Source organism: Mustelus asterias, chromosome 24 (genome assembly GCF_964213995.1).
Source record: "Mustelus asterias chromosome 24, sMusAst1.hap1.1, whole genome shotgun sequence".
Classification (NCBI taxonomy): Eukaryota; Metazoa; Chordata; class Chondrichthyes; order Carcharhiniformes; family Triakidae; genus Mustelus; species Mustelus asterias.
Genome location: NC_135824.1, coordinates 38,563,359 through 38,580,991, shown reverse-complemented (window position 1 = coordinate 38,580,991; position 17,633 = coordinate 38,563,359). Strand labels below are relative to the sequence as shown.

General features: G+C 44.2%; 1 protein-coding gene across 2 annotated transcripts in view; it reads left to right on the top strand.

Moving 5' to 3' along the window:
* Nucleotides 1-17,633, top strand: part of adamts17 (ADAM metallopeptidase with thrombospondin type 1 motif, 17) — a 524,080-nt gene that overhangs the window by 65,977 nt on the left and 440,470 nt on the right. For both annotated transcript variants that reach the window (XM_078241579.1, XM_078241578.1), the window contains exons 5-6: nt 7,784-7,867; nt 8,390-8,544. In XM_078241579.1, coding sequence (XP_078097705.1) covers nt 7,784-7,867; nt 8,390-8,544 — 239 coding nt within the window. The remainder of the gene's footprint in view (nt 1-7,783; nt 7,868-8,389; nt 8,545-17,633) is intronic.

Genomic DNA, 17,633 nt, shown 5'->3' with positions numbered 1-17,633 from the left:
CTTCGGGGAGGATTTTCTGCCCGTTTACAGCCATGGGGCAGTGGGGGAGGTCCACAACAGCTTTCACGCTGGAGGGATTTCTCTACATGATTGTCCCTACCCCCGGCCAGTGATGTGTGACAACACTGTGCCTTTAAGAAATATATTTGAGCCATGGTTCTTGTGCAGGATTTGTTGTAGCAGCTCTATGCACTCGGAGCCATTCTGTCTACAACCGGCATCCTGCATTATTACTGCAGCAGCATTATTGCCTCTAATTGGTAGAGTGTTTGTTTTAATCTGAACTAATGCTGTTCTGTTATCTTGAGTGTTTTCCCCTGAGATTTTGCAGAGAAGTATGGCGGGAAAAGCCAGCAAAGGCAGCTGGTGAGCTGCACTCCGCTTTTCCTGCCGGAGACAACACTTTGGGTGGAATTTTTCAGATTTTGTTTTTCGTTGTCTTTGGCCCCTGCCATAACTTCTGCTCCTTGCCCGCTGACTCCACCCTCCTCCCTGATCACTGTCTCAGGGCCTTGCATCCTGTTTGTGTTTCAAAAAGCATGATGAGCTGAACCATTTAACTATTCAAGCAAATGCCTTTCACCAGCAAGCTCTGCTTTTATATAAATAAATTTAAGTGTTGTAGGCAATACCTGGTAATAAGCAAGATAAAAAATATGAAGCTGGAGTGTTGTAGGATTTTCTAAGATTCTATCTCTCACCTACTTTTCTTTAGAGTGTAGCTTCTGGCTAGAAACACGGGATCACAGACCGACCACAGCTAACTTTGCTTTCACAACAAAAGCCACACCCAAGACAGAGGAAGAGAGGAGAAATGTTTCTGCCAGAATAAGCAAGAAATTATTTCAGTAACTCTTTGTTATCGAACCATTCTGCTGTGGTTTTAAAAATAAAGCACCCGGGGTAATTTTAACTAAATCCATCTGCCTACTGGGAACAGTGAATGTTAATCGCCTTGCTATCCCGTTCCTTCCGGGAACACTGAATGTTAATCACCCTGCTGCCCCATTCCTGCTGGGAACAGTGAATGTTAATCACCTTGCTATCCTGTTCCTGCTGGGAACAATGAATGTTAATCGCCCCGCTGCCCTATTCCTGCTGGGAACAGTGACCGTTAATCGCCCCGCTGCCCCATTCCTGCTGATGGGGAGATGAGTGTGGGGAATGCACTTGCTGGAAACAAATAGTTGCTTTATTAATGATGGCAAACTGAGATCCTTGCATTGGTTAAGATTCTAATGTGATTTCCAATAATCCACTAATTTAAACCTGGCAAGATTGTCTTCGATAGTTTGATGGCCTGATTCAAGATGCACTGATTCAAGATGCACTGAGTTGCCAGAATTTCAATCGGGGCGATCTGCATCCTGTTGTGCTTGGTGGATTTCCAAGCGATTTCGGAGCTTGAAACTGTTCCTTTATTTTGCCTTACTTGCCCAGATTCACGTACTCGTAGCTGAACATGGGAATCACTTTTGGTTCCTTGCTTCCAAATTAGTCAGTTTCCTCAGTGCCCAGGACAGGTATCTGACAGGTGGATGGTACATGAGAGGGCCTGCCATCGACGGCCATATCCTGCTCACTGGGCCTATAGGAGAAGCAGGATGAGGCTGAGCTTCACTGGACTGGCTGTTGCTGATCTCAGCGGACTTGGCCCAGGAGAATGTGGCTTGCTACTGGCTGTCTGTCATCAACACTTTTTCTGTTGCTTCCAGTCTGTTATGGGATCATCACCCACTGTTTGTAACATCTCTGCTGCTGAGACAGTCTGGCCCAGCCAGCTTGGTGTCACTGTGGTAGGTATTGGTGAGGAGTTGGTGAGGGAGCTGGTGTACTGATGTAAGCAGAGAGCGACGTGAGGTTGAGACTCTTCGCGGGGGGGGGGGGGGATCACATTGCCCCAGGGAATTGGGCGTCGGCAGAAAATGGGTTTTCCGCGATGCTCCAATCACATTCCCACCCAAAACCTGATAATTATTCCAAACGCCTGTTTTAAATGTAATTAGCGGGCTTGAAACCTGATACAAATCCCTCCCACCATTCACCCACCTCCCCAGTGGGATCTGCACCGGGTGGGCTTTGGTGTGGGTCCTGACAATCATCGACCTGGCATGTTGGACCCCAAGGGAAGTCAAGGAGGTGGGGCTGAGTGGGCTCAAGGTGTTGACTTCAGCACTCTCCCCTGGGATGGGGGTCTTGTGGCTGGACTGCCCTTTCTAACCATGGAAAATGTGAAGATCACTGCTGGCATGGTGATTTCAGGATCTCACTGATCAAAATCTTCATTCTTGTCTGTCAATTGTGAAAACTTTGAGGCGGCCTGGTCACTTTACCTCCATGCCCCCTGGACACTTAGCAGGCTTCTAAATCCTAGCAGCACTCCATTCAGCAGAGGGGATTCCCTTTTCTCTAAGAAGCTGTAGCTGTGAGAAGACCCCTTTGACGTCTTCTGGCTGACAGAAGTCAGTTACTTTCACTGCGGGGGGGGGGGGGGGGGGAGGTGGAGATTCCCTTCTCCACAGCTGCTCACTCTGCCCATTCTTTAAACCCAGCATTTATTCCGAGCCTCTGAGTGTTCATAGAAAGCTGAAAGCCTTTGAAACCCCTTCAAATCCTTTGAAATGCCGTGGTTTCCATTCAATTTCAGTTCAGCCCTTTTAACTCTCCATTGATTGACAGCTTAATGCCTTTTAGATAGCATGCAGTCAGCTTTGCATGCTGATCTTTCCCTTCACGGTTGAATGCGTTTCAAGTACACCCCCCCCCCCTTCTTTTTCCCCATATTGTTCCTAACCACAATGTTTACATAAAAGAGGAACTGAAAAGCATTTAGCTGCTTTTGAAGTTGCCTGCAGCTGCTTGTGGTCACAGTTGCATTATGTATATTTTTACATGCTAAAGGTGGATGGAACTCCGGTTTTCCCAGCAGCACTTTTTAAAGTAGAATTGCGACCATTCATTTCCACTGTTCTGTGTAAGAGTACAGAAGTGACTTGGCACGGTGGCACAGTGGTTAGCACTGCTGCCTCACAGCGCCAGGGAGCAGGTTCAATTCCAACCTCGGGTGACTCTGTGGAGATTGCACGTTCTCCCTGTGTTCACATGGTTTTCCTGATGAGTGCTCCGGTTTCCCCCCCCTCAGTCCACCAAGTTAGATGGATTGGCCATGGTAAATTTGAGTTATTATTATTGTCACATATATTGGGATACAGTGAAAAGTATTGTTTCTTTGTACTATACAGACAAAGTATACCATTTATAGAGTAGTTAATGGAGAAGGAAAGAAGAGGGTGCAGAATGTAGTGTTACAGTCACAGGGTGTAGAGAAAGATTAGCTCAATATATGGCAGGTCCATTCAAAAGTCTGATGGCAACAGGGATTAAGCTGTTCTTGAGTCGGTTGGTACATGTTCTCAGGCTTTTGTATCTTTTTCCCGATGGAAGATGGTGGAAGAGAGTATGTCCAGTGTGCGTGGGGTCCTGATTATGCTGGCTGCTTTTCCAAGGCAGCGGGAAGTGTAGATGGAATCAGTGGTTGGGAGGCTGGTTCGCGTGATGGACTGGGTTATGTTCACAACTCTTTGTCGCTTCTTGTGGTCTTGGTCAGAGTAGTAGTCATACCAAGCTGTGATACATCTGGAAAGGATGCTTTCAATGATGCATCTGTAGAAATTGGTGAGAGTCATAGCGGACATGCCGAATTTCCTTAGCCTCCTGAGAAAGTAGAAGCGTTGGTGGACTTTCTCTACTATGGCAATGATATGGAGGGACCAGGAAAGGTTGTATGGGGTTACAGGGATGGGGAGAGGGCCTGGGTAAGATACTCGGCGTCAGTGCAGATTTCATTGGGCTGAATGGCCTCTTCTTCACTGTAGGGATTCTAAAATTTACCCCACCATCTTTTCCAAGGTAGACATTAGCCTCCAAGCTGGAGTCACAGCCTGTCTGGCAGAACCAGTGGCTGTTTTATTGACTGCTAATGAATGGGTGTGCTGCAGTGTCTCTGATATGTGGTGTGCGCCCACTAGTAGACAGCAGAGTGCTGATAGTCTGGGAGGTAACTCTATGCGGGTTAGCCAGAATGCAGAAACCCCTTGAACAGTTGCCAGTTCCTGGTGTGATGGCACATGAGAGAGAACGTTCACTGTTCCAAACAGAGCGGAGAGAGAACAAAGAAAATTACAGAACAGGAACAGGCCCTTCGGCTCTCCAAGCCTGCACTGACCATGCTGCCCGACTCTACTAAAAACCCCCTACCTTTCCGGGGACCATATCCCTCTATTCCCATCCTATTCATGTATTTGTCCAGACGCCCCTTAAACCTCTCCACTGAACTGTTTTTACTATCAATACCAACCCTTGCGTTACCACACCTAGCTCACTTCCTAACTCTCCTGTGGTGCCAATCTTTGGGAGCAATGGAACGAGCACATGACAAGTGCTTCCTCTGAATGAATGCCCTCCTCTGAGGCTTCATCTTCATGGACTGTGGCCGTTGAGAAGAACCTGGAGGAAAGTGAAAGAGAACAGTGAATGGATTGGCTGAGAGAAGCTGGGCAGTTGGAGATGATGGGCATCCCAGTGCAGCTTGATGTTGTCAAGCTGGCTCTGCATTGCCTGTAGAAGTAACAAGTCCGAGACCGCATTCAGAAAATACCCCATCCTTATGAAGCTAGACACACACAACTCTTTTAGTGTCACTCCTTCATGAGCTTGCAACTCCTGTTCCAATATAACCAAGAAGTTGGGTGATTCTGTCCCAGTCTAACGCTCCGTGGTGTTTGTTGCCCCTGTAGAGTTAGTATGCCCTCGAAAGGGGAATGAACATGATTTGGCTTTCTGCTGCATTGTACAAGCCAAAATGGAGAAGCAAGATTTGCATTCATTACTGCTTCATTCTGAAAGCTGTAGATCATAGATCATAGAACCCTACAGTGCAGAAAGAGGCTATTCGGCCCATCGAGTCTGCACCGACCACAATCCCACCCAGGCCCTACCCCCATATCCCTACATATTTTACCCGCAAATCCCTCTAACCTACTCATCTCAGGACACTAAGGGGCAATTTTAGCACAGCCAATCAACCTAACCCGCACATCTTTGGACTGTGGGAGGAAACCGGAGCACCCGGAGGAAACCCACGCAGACACGAGGAGAGTGTGCAAACTCCACACAGACAGTGACCCGAGCGGGAATCGAACCCAGGTCCCTGGCGCTGTGAAGCCGCAGTGCTAACCACTGTGCTACCGTGCCGCCCAACATCACTGTAGTCCATCACTGGGACATGCACTTTGATCTTGGTGCACCTCATTTTTCAGCAGAGGAAGTTTGATGTTTTGTTGGGTATCTTCTCTTACTATCCCGTGAGATGACCTACAAAATAAGCTGGCAAGTTGAAAGAATTTTTGAGCAGTTTCATTGGCTCAAACGTTTACTTCTGTCCCAGGTATCTCGATCAAGGGGTGGGTGGGGGCTGGAGTTGCCGGTCGAGTGGTTGATGCCCCTGATGGATGAATCCTCAAAGTTTTGTGTTGGCGACAATTTTTTCTGAGACTCTGGTTGCCTTATGTTCATTTGAAAATATAAAACTCAGGTCTTTTTAAAGTCCAATATTTCAGTGTATATAGTCCATGATTGTTTTCCTCCATCATCATAACACCTTTAGAAGATTAAGAAAATCAATCAATAGTGCTCCTTGTGTTGCTCCATACCCTTTTCTTGGATTTGACAAGCAACAAAGATAATACCTGTGGTTACCCTGGATGGCCAGAAACTAGATTATGAATGTATGTCTCTTCTGATAGATAGGAGATGTTTCAGGAAAGATTTGTGTGAAAATCTTCTCCAAAGTGGACAGAAGGGATTATACCTCTATAGTTTCCACAAATTGATTTATCACCCTTCTTATGATACAGTAATGGCATTGTAGAAGTCGAGAAGCTGTACCTCTTCTTCACCAATCTTTGAAAAGAGGTCTGAGGGTTTGAGTGAGAGTTCATGGCCACCTGCTTTATAGAGCTCTGCAAGAATATTATCTAACCCCATATGCATCATTGTGGGCGGCACGTTGGCACAGTGGTTAGCACTGCTGCCTCACAGTGCCAGGGGCCCGGGTTCACTCATTCCGGCCTTGGCTAACTGTCTGTGTGGAGTTTGCACATTCTCCCTGTGTCTGCGTGGGTTTCTTCTGGGTGCTCCAGTTTCTTCCCAGTCTAAAGATGTGTAAATTAGATGGATTAGCCATGGTGAATGTATGGGGCTATGGCGAAAGGGTGGGGAGGAGGGCCTGGGTAAGACACTCTGTCAGAGAGTCAGTGCAGACTTGATGGGCCGAATGACTTCTATATGTTGGATAGTCTTTTGTATCTCAGTATATGTTGGTATCAGACCCAATTTTGAGGGATTGTTTTGGTGGTTTTGTCTGATACTTTTGACTCTCTGATTGCAAAGGTTCCGGTAGTGCTCCTTCCGTTTGTCTCGAATAGCAGCATTGTCTTTTTTTATTCTTTCATGGGATGTGGGCATCACTCGCAAGGTCAACATTTGTTGCCTATCCCTAATTGCCCTTGAACTGAGTGGCTTGCTCAGCTATTCCAGAGGGTGATTAAGACTTGACCGTATTGCTGTGGATCTGGAGTCACATGTAGGCCAGACCAGGTAAGGACGGCAGATTTCCTTCCGTAAAGGATATTAGCGAACCAGATGGGTTCTAATGACAATTGATAGTTTCAGTATTGGTGACCATGAAACTATCTTTCCATTTCAGGTTTATTAATTAAGTTTAAATTTCACCAGCTGCTGTGAAGGGATTTGTACCCATGTCCCCAGAGAATTAGCCTTGGCCTCTGGATTACTAGTTCAGTGACATTTCCATTGAGCCAAAGTATTGCTGTCTTCAGCTCTGAGTGGGGAAGGATCATTTGTTTTTGGTCCATGGATGGTCTTGGTGGTTTAGAAGCTTGTTATGTGGGTCTGTGTGTGGTATTGGATTTCATTGACCTTCACTACCACATGTTCTGAGCTTTGGATTTGAGCACTAAGTATTTTTCATTTGCCCATGTGCGGTTTAGATTTTTTTTATGTTGGGCAGGTCCAATGCGCATGGCTAACGGGACTGGGAGCTGAAGACAAAGGTCCCATGCACCTGCACAAAAAGCGAAAACTCAGAAAGGGCGCAAAAACTCCGGTGAGAAGTGAGAGAAACGGGGAGGTTAAAAAAAAACAGGGAGAAATTAAATCCAAGTTCCCAGTAAGGGAAGAAGACAGAAAATAGGTGTGCCTCAATTTTTGTTTCTAGTATCGACGTATGCCGTGACATATAAAAGGTTGGGAACCAGTGCTGTAGTGAGTGCAGCATTGGCTGGTTGAACTGAGGCTATTTGCACATTGAGAAGCAGTGAAAATAATCGAATCTCACCTTTTGAGCATTGAATTTGGAATCAGCACTGGCAGAGGCTTTGCTGTAACTTTTTGATCTCGATTTTCAATTTCCTTACTCCATCTCCTGCCCTCCTTTCTGCTCCCACTATCCCTCTCTCTGTGACTTCTCTCTCTCGCACAAGCCACCTCTCTTGACATTGTCTTCTCCACATCTCTTTGTCTCTCGCTCTCACGCTGTCAAACACACACGGGCTTGCTCTCCTGTCTCGACTCCACTAATGAGATGGTTGTGATACTTTTCTCCATTTCCAGTGAGGTTGGGATTATATTTGTTACCCTGTTCTTTGTGCACTGTTTCTTTATTTGGTTATCGTTGCAGCTGAAAATATCATTTCTTTGGCAGGTATACAACATGTTTCAGCATCACTCTCTGGGAATCAAGATCAATATTCAAGTGACCAAACTAGTCTTGCTTCACAGTCGTCCAGTAAGTATGATGAGAGCAGGAGAAGGCCATTTAGCCCCTGGATTATTTTACACATTCAGTTAAACCAGGCTGACCTGTGTCTTGATTCATCTGCCTGCCTTAGTTCCCTAACCCTAAATACCCTTAACAAAAATCACCCACCACAACATCTGGCATTAATCATTGCAACAGCCCATGGTTACCTGACTGTCCAGTATCCCAAGACTTCTGAGAGATCTGATTGGGTTTATTTTGTGCAATAATTTAATTAGAAAAGCTCAGCCTTTTAATCTATAAAAATGTTAAATCGTTTTAAATTCCTTCTGAATAACGAAACAATTTCATACCACATCAATCCAAATTTTTAACATTTGTAGATCAAAATACAGTGGTTACCAAGGAGCCAGCTAATTACACACCATAGAATTTTGCAGCAAATTTCTTTGTGAAAACCAAAAATTACTTCCTTTGTCAGCTTTTGTTTTGCTTTGACTAGGTTTGGATTTTCCTCATTTGCATAATATTTTGAAAACTTTCTCTTAGGAGCAGCTGTTGATCAGTCATCATGGAGAACGGTCACTGGAGAGCTTCTGCCATTGGCAGTACAAGGAGTTTGGAGTGAAATACCTGGGGAATAACCAGGTACCTGGTGGGAAAGATGACTTCCCAGCCGTGGATGCTGCTGTGTTTGTCACAAGGTATTTGATTTCTGTCTTTCTTAGAACTATTTGTGTTTTTTCTGCTGGTGAATCCAGTGCTTTGGGATCGGATAACAAAAAACAAAGAAAATTATAGCGCAGGAACAGGCCCTTCGGCCCTCCAAGCCTGCACCGACCATGCTGCCCGACTTAACTAAAACCCCCTACCCTTCCGGGGACCATATCCCTCTATTCCCTTCCTATTCATGTATTTGTCAAGACGCCCCTTAAAAGTCACTATGTATTCTGTTTCCACTACCTCCCCCAGATGTGAATTCCAGACACCCACCACCCTCTATGTAAAGAAAAAACTTGCCTTGTACATCTCCTTTAAACCTTGCCCCTCGCACCTTAAACCTGTGCCCCATAATAATTGACTCTTCCACCCCAGGAAAAAGCTTTGGACTATCCAATCTCATCATCTCCTTCAGCCTGTACATCATTAAACACAGCTTGTTGTTGTCTGAGCTGCTTAAATATTTCATCCATTCTTTAGAGAAGGAAATCTTCCGTCCTTACCTGGGCTGACCTACATGTGACTCCAGAGCCACAGCAATGTGGTTGACTCTTAACTGTCCTTGGGCAGCCAGGGATGGGCAATAAATGCGGGTCTGCCAGGGACACCCATGTCCCACGAATTAATAAAACAAATGTGTGATTTTCAAATCTAAATTTCACTTGTAAATATTTCATATCACATTGATTTCACTTAATTCCTGATTGCATCATCATTATTTGCTTAGACTATCTTAAAGAGCCGAATGTACTGGCATGCTTTGTGGTTGGCACATTTTGATAATCACAGGGGAGTTAGGACATTTATTTTTCAAGTTTTATTAAATGTTCAGGTTAGTGTCCGCTGGTGTACTCTATGGGATGTGGCCGAGGAACTCTGTGGGAAGTGACTGAACTGGAAAGCTCAACTCGTCCTCCCTTCTATGCATTGTAACGGATTGCTCTCAGACGGGGGAAATTGAAATGCCCTGTAAGGACTCTGCTAGCCCAAAACTTTGAGATGGATTCGCATGTGGGCGGTACTGACACTTCCCTTTAGGGTTCTTCATTTTCGTATCTTGACTGACTGATCCCACCAGAATACAAGGCCCTTTCCATTTCACTCCTCCATGTCAACCCTATCCTCTGTCCTCCCTGTGATCCCTCTTCAACTTCTTAGTACCCCGGGCCCCACTCCACCCTACCTCACCCTTGCAGGTTCTGAGCCTCTTTGCAAGCTGTCATTCTCCTCTGCCCTCCCACCCCCACCAAGGAAAACCGGTGATCTCAGACTCAACTGCACAAAGCTGAATGTTGCACGTCAACTTTAAACAAAATGTGAACCGGGTATGATGAGATTCTTGAGAGCCGCTGACCTAATCTTGAAGGTAGGACTTTAAAAAAGGTTTTATGCTAATGAGTATTCAATATACAAATATACAAACGTATTACATGTTTGAACCTGCCACAGGACCATGTGAGGTTGACATGCCACAAATACGCCGCTGACTTAACCTCTGCACCACAACCTGCTGACGGGAAATCAATATTTCACATCCTACCTAATTTAGTCACCCTGCACGCCACATTTCCCATCAGCTCCATAAAACCCTCCCCAAGGTTCTTCCTCTCAATCCCCTTGCATCTCTTGCCCAAAACCCTCAGATCTGTGACACCTACGCCTTATATCAACTAATGGGAACAGCTTTTCTTTGTCTATAGCACCTTCAACACAGTAAAAATGTCCTAAGGCATGTCGCGGGTGTTATCAAATTAAATACTGTGCCATATGAGAAGATATTAAGACGACAGGAGCATTAGCTTTGTCCAAGAGACCAAGAGGTTTAAAGGACCATCTTAAATGAAAGGTGAGAGGCGGAGAGATTTAAGGAGGGACTCAGAGCGTAGATTAATTTAAAAATAAATAATTTATTTCATATTTAATATGCACCAAGTAATCTAGCTTATTTCCTTGCTCATTCAAATTGCTTCAGTGACCCGGGAAAGGATGAGTTCTGTGGGATGCTTTTGTGATACTAACCGCACAGATTATCAACGGAATCAAATTGTGGTAAAAACTTTGGATTGTTCAAGATGGCCATTTATAAACGGGAAGTCATTTCCTGTTCCAATTTGTTCTTGTGTTGAGTCTGAGATTCATCCATTTGAAAAGGGTGCTTCAACCAAAGTAGTTTGAGAGCCTCTGATTTAGTTGGTCATCATCATGTTTAGCTTGATCATGCTGGCCACCACATCTTACATGTTTTGCCCTCCTTTGTCAAGACTTGGAACATTCCAGCTTTCAGGAATAATCCTATGTCTCCTCTTTTCCCTCACAATGAACCAATTCAATAAACTGCTTTTCCATTGCCCCCTCCCCCCTTCCTCCCTGTCCTTGCCCCCAATGCCAATTGCAATGAGTTACTTGCCTTTAAGATAGAGACCCTGTGTTACTATCTGGCTATCTGTCCTGCTGGCTCCTGATCCCCACCTCGCCAAATCTACTCATCTGCTGTCACTCTTGAACATTTCCTATCTCCTTTGATCTCTGCAAGCTTATCTCCTCCATGAGACACACATCCTACTTTCTAAATACTTCTCCCCTCCCCACCCCCACCTCCACAGATAAGCTGACATTGGTAATTGTTCTGCATGCATTCTGCACAATCCTCACTGCCCACCCCTACCACCACACATACACCACTCAATACCATTTGAATCACCTCTTTAAAACAAAAGGCCCTCACTCTCATTGAATCTGCCCTCTCAACTATCTCCTAATCTCTAACTAGCCTTTTGGTTTTGAATGTCATTATCTCAGCCTTTCCAAAGCTCCCTATTCTCACTCCTTCACTTTGCTTTTTTCCATTTCAGGGCACCAAAATGACAGTATCTGAGTCAATATTATCATAAACACCAACTTGCATTTCTACAGTGTGTTCACTTAGATAAAATACCTCAAGGGTATTCAAAGGAACATAATCTGACAAACAAATTGACATGACCAAAGTAGGCCACATCGGCAAAGGTGACCAAAAAGATGGGCTTTAGGAGCATCGTAAAGGACAAGTGGAACCTGGAAAGGTTTAGGGAGGAAACTTTGAGGGCTTCTGGCCTAGGCAGCTGAAGGCACCACCTCCAATAGTGGGGCAAAAACATATCGGAATGCAAAAGAGGCTGAAATAAGAGGAGCACAGAGATCTTACAATATTGTAGACTGGAGGGGGTTACAGACTAGGGAGGGATGAGGCCAAGGAAGAATTCCAATGTGAGGATGAATTAAGGTTTGGAACAGAGTTTTGAATGAGCTCAAGTTAATGGAAGATGGGAGGCAAGTCAGTGGTGCGTGGGAATAGTTGAACCTTGAGGTAACAAATGTGAATGAGGGTCTTAACAGCAGTGAAGCTGCGGCAAAAATGGGTGCGATTCTGTCCCGTTTTCACGCTCATTTGGCACTTAGAATTTTTTTGGTGAGATCGTCCCCAGTGACTCTGTAATTAACTGAATATTGAAGTGGGGAAACTGCATTTGGAACTGGGGCAGAGTGTGTTGTGCTGGAGAGAGTGCAGGATCCCTGGTGGGAAAATTATTGTTACGCCAGTCTTTGGAGAAGCAGTGACATTTATTTCACTACAGTATTTTATTCTATTTAAAATTGAAATGAATTTCAAAGCAATAAGCTGGTTCACCATTTTTAAATAAACTGTCTCTCTCGATGCATACGAAAGTGAATTAGGGCGAGGGAGAATTTGGAAGTAAAATGTATTGTTAAAATGTCCCATGAGATAACATAAGAACCTTTGTATTATTATTTGGAGATCTGGGCTAGGAATCCAGAAATTTTCACAAACACTATAGAAATGCCCTTGTGTTTTTAATGTTTTGAATATCTTTGGGATCAATCTTCCTTTAAGAATTCTACAAAATCAGCTGCAGCAAAATGACCTCATCAGGTATTAATCAAAAATCCTCTACTCTTAATATCTTACTAACTCATTCAACTTGCCTTTCTTGTTGTTTCCTGCCTCCAGCGTACCGCCCTCTTGACTTGCTCCTTGGCAGTCTTCCCTCCGCCCTCATCTGGCTCACTGCTTCCCTCTACTGAACATTCACTGTGAGCATGAGGACTCGGGAAAGGGGCAATGAAAGGGAGGAGGCTGTGGGTGGGCTGCAGGAGAGACAGGTGCTGACACAGCTTCAGGTTCCAGGAGTGAATTTTGGTTGTTAATTCCACCTGATAATCATGTCAGACTTGGTTCTTGTCTCTTAATTTCCAGTGGTGGGGAAATCTACCAGGTCTTTGCTCCTGGGCTAAAATGGCAGAAAACCTCATCCATCAGGATATGTGTGGCATAATAATCGAGCACTTGATGGACAGTTGCGTGGGTACGTAGCTTAGAGGGAACATTGCCATTTAGTTCCCTTTTTTATGCACTTATTAAATTTTATTTATTTCCTACCTCTGTAAAGTACTTTGACATTTTACACCTTAAAACAGCTTAAATAAATGCAGATTTTTGCAGAGTCTATGCATGTTTTAATCCAGTTCCTAATGTACATGGTGTCACAGTTTAAACCTGCTTCCAAACTAGTACTAAATCAACAGTTGCATTGCTGCCTGGAAAAGTAATGGGTGAAGTTGGATTTGTTTGTCTGAGTTGTGACGAAGGCTTGCTGTCTGGTTGGAGAAAGCTTGGTTTGCCTTTGGAAGCATCAAAGCTGCTCTGGGAGTGCTTCATGTTGCTGAAGTGGGTGTAATTTGTTCCTAACACTAACGCTCTTCATCTGAATAGTGCAACATTCACTTCTCTGTGGAAGATGTGAATGTGGCAACCAGGGCTGATTATTAACAGTCCACCTGTATGGGGAGGTGATGGCCTAGTGTTATTATCGCTGGACTATTAGCCCAGAAACTCAGCTAATGTTCTGGGGCCCTGGGTTCGAATCCTGCCATGACAGATGTTGGAATTTGAATTCAATAAAAAATATCTGGAATTAAGAATCGACAGATGACCATGAAACCATTGTCGATTGTCGGAAAAACCCATCTGGTTTACGAATGTGCTTTAGGGAAGGAAATCTGCTGTCCTTAACTGGTCTGGCCTACGTGTGACTCCAGAGCCACAGCAATGTGGTTGACTCTCAACTGCCCTCCAAGGGCAACTAGGGATGGACAATAAATGCTGGCCCAGCCAGCGACACCCCTGTCCAAGGAATGAATAAAAAATAAACCCAATTAACAAGTCATCTGGTGACAAAGGACCGTTGATAGATACCATGAATTTGTGGTAGATATTGGGTATTGGAGGAATGTTTTAAGCCATGCTGCTACAGCATGGAATGCAGCTTCTATATTTTAGTCTTGAGTCGAGGTCAGGCTCTTCCCTGAGATGAATGAGGCAACTTAAGGTATGTGTTGCTCCAGTCATGATAAAGGAACATTGTCATTCTCTCCAGCTACATGTGGAGCATGAGTTGTAGTGCTTTAGTTACCAGGAACGGCGTTGAGAGGTCCAGTTGTGAGGAAACTACAAGGAAAACACAAATCAGCGCTTCAGCATCGAGAAAGGTGGTCAATCTAAACTCCAGAACAACATTACCCAGAAAGGACAGCACTAGTTTAGCCCAGCTAAATTGAAAGGCATATGAATACTTGCTATGAGAAACCATTGGGAAGACATGGACACACCACTACTCATGATTTCCATAGTAGGAACAAGTGTGGGACGTTCATTTCTTGAGCTTGTTCTGCCATTCAATTATATCATGTCTGTCGATCTAATCTTAACACAATTTACCTGCCTTCACTCCATATACTTAAAACCCAACATTCAAACCTCTTCATATGCTTATCTAACAATCATATTGGTTTTGAAACTTTCAATTGAATTCATCTAGCCTCAGCAACTGTTTGAGTAAGAGGTTTCCAGATTTCCATTACTCTGTGTGAAGAAGTGCTTTTTGACATTGCTCCTGGCTCTAATTTTATGTGATGACTCTTTGTCCTGGACCCTTGTCCCATAACCACGAGAGGAAATAGGGTAGATTCTGCTTACTCTCTTGATGTGAGCTCCAAGGATGTGATTTCAGAACTTTGTCAGAGAATCTACTTATATATTAGGCAATTTCAGGAAAGAACAGATGGAAAGTACAATTGCTTCATCAATTGCTAACAATCTCATAAATAAGGAAGACGACCAGAGAACTTTCCTCACATTATCGTAAATCTCAGCTGGTTATTAGCTTCATTAACCTGTATCTTCCTAATTGAGTTTAGTCGAAATCATTTACCTCCATTCTTTGCTTTTGCTAACCTAATAGTGGATGTGACTGTTGGTTTTATGTGCAGGTAACTCATAAAAAATGATTTAATAGTGGTGGAAGGAACATTAAGAGCAGAATGAGGCTATTTAGTCACTCGGGCCAATTCAATGCAATTAGATCACTGCGGATCACCCAGCCTTAGCTGCATTTATTTTGATCGAGTTCCAGAATTCCAATACTGTTTTTGGGTGGGGGTTGGGGGGAGGTGCTTCCTGGTTTTACTCCTGAATAACCTAGCTCTTATTTAAGATTGTTTCCCTGTTTTCTTGTCTCTCCCATTAGAATCATAGAATCCTGACAGTACAAAAGGAGGCCATTCGGCTCATCAAGTCTGTACTAAAGAACAAACAAAGAACAATACAGCACAGGAACAGGCCCTTCGGCCCTCCAAGCCCGTGCTGCTCCCTGGTCCAAATTAGACCATTCTTTTGTATCCCTCCATTCCCACTCCGTTCATGTGGCTATCTAGATAAGTCTTAAACGTACTGTTCATGTCCCACCCAGGCCCTATTCCTGAAACCCCACACATTTACCCTGCTAATCTCCCAGACACTAGGGTCAATTTAGCATGGCCAATCAACTTAACCCACACATCTTTGGACTGTGGGAGGAAACTGAAACACCCGGAGGAAACCCATGCAGACACGGGGAGAAAGTGCAAACTCCACACAAACAGTGACCTGAGGCTGGAATTGAACCTGGGTCCCTGGCGCTGTGAGGCAGCTGTGCTAACCACTGTGCCACCGTGCAGCCCATCACTAGAGGAAGTAGTTTCCCTGTATATACCCTAAGAATCATTTTGAACGTTTAATAGACTTATCAGATAACCCCTAAATCTTCCATACTTAAGTGAATGCAAACCAACTTCATGCAATTTAAGGGGAGGCAGTGGCGTAGTGGTATTGTCGCTGGACTAGTAATCCAGAGATCTAGGGTAATGCTTTGGGGACTTGAGTTCGAATCCCACCATGACAGATGGTGAAATCTGAATTCAGTAGAAGACTGGAATTAAAAGTCTAATGACCATGAAATCATTGTCAATTGTCATTAAAAAAAAGCCATCTGGTTCAGTAATGTTCTTTAGGAAGGAAACCTGCTGTCCTTACCTGGTCTTGTCAATGTGGTTGACTCTTAAATGGCCACTTGGTTGATTCAAACAGTCTTGGGTGTGCATACAGCACAAGGACTGCAGCAGTTCAAGAACCACCTTCTCAAGGGCAATTTGGGATAGGCAACAGCTGTGAGCCTAACCAGCGGTGACTACATTAAGAATGAACAATAAAAGAAAGTTGGTCTTTTATCCCTGGTATTATAGTGGAAATCTGTGCCGCAATCTTTCTAATATATCATCCTGAGGTGCGGTGTCCAGAACGGAATGCAATTACTCCAAAAGGGGTTTGGCCAGGGCATAAATAAAGATTTATTATTCGGCTCCCTTGAGATAAAGGCCGTTTTCATGATTGTGCCTGCCACTAACATTTAATAATTTGTGTGTGTGGATTCCCATATCTCTTTGCTCCTCCATAGTTAGTGGTTTCTCATCATTTGGAAAATACTCTGATTTATTATTCTTGGTTGTGAATTGCATGATCTCACACTTGCTTTGTGCACTTTGCCCTCTGTCTGGGTTTCTGAAAGATCAGCTCAGGAGAAGATTTTCCCCAGGCCCTATGATCGAAAAAGTGGGGTCCTCCTGTACTGAGCTACAGATTGTGTATGGTCATGAAAGAAAAAGTCCTAAATAAAATAGGATCACAATGCCTCAATTCCCTGATTTTAATCCAGGGATGGATTAGATGTATTGCATTTATAAGTTCCTGGAGTGCAGGATAAATATCGACGTGGGTTCCTGCTGCTCACTGCTATCCAGTTTACCATGTTTTTGAAGTGCAGGCAAGGGTCGGCTCCACTTTTATCACCTGCTGACACTACCTGTCCAGGGTCAAAATGAACAATATTGAGGAGGGTGAGGATACCTGTGTAATAGTGCAGCTAGGTGAGACACCATGTTTAGAGGATGGGGAGGGATAGAAAGGAAATTCATGTAGATTCTGGATTTGTCAATGTTCTGAAAGAGTAGACTATGAGGGTGCTCCTACCAGCTTGGCAGAAAATCTTATGAAGTGTTCCGAGAGCAGTACTCACTGCTCCTGTCTCCCTGCCCCCATGGAATCTTCTATTGTCCCTCAATATCCAGAAACTCTCTCACAAGCAGACATTATCAACGTGCAAAATTGAGCTGCAGGAAAAGACCGCCTGCCCCACACCTTGAACATCACCCCATCCATCCCTTTTTATAGATATTTTGTAGTGGTTTGATACAACGTACTGGCTTGTTTGGACGTTTCGGAGGGCATTTGAGGGTCACCAACTTTTTGCATGTGGATTGATGCCAGACCAGATTGTGGGGGTCTGTGAACCAGGAGGAGCTTTATGACAATCGACAATGGTTCCATGGTTACAAACCTTTGACTAGCTTTTTTTAAATTTCAGGTTTATTTAATTTAAATTCCACCAGCTGCCATAGTGCAATTTGAACCCCAGTTGTTAGCCTGGGCCTCTGGATTACTCGTCCAGTGAGATTATCACTATATCACTACCTCCCCTAAAATTTGGCCTTAGTTTGATCTTTAAATTTGACCTATCAGCTGACCTACCATTAACCTTTGCATATTTTGAAGTCTCTTTCAATTTGATCCTATTCTGAACTTCCCTATTCAGCCGTAGGTGATGCATGTCTGGTGGAATTCCGCTACATTTACAATGTAAAT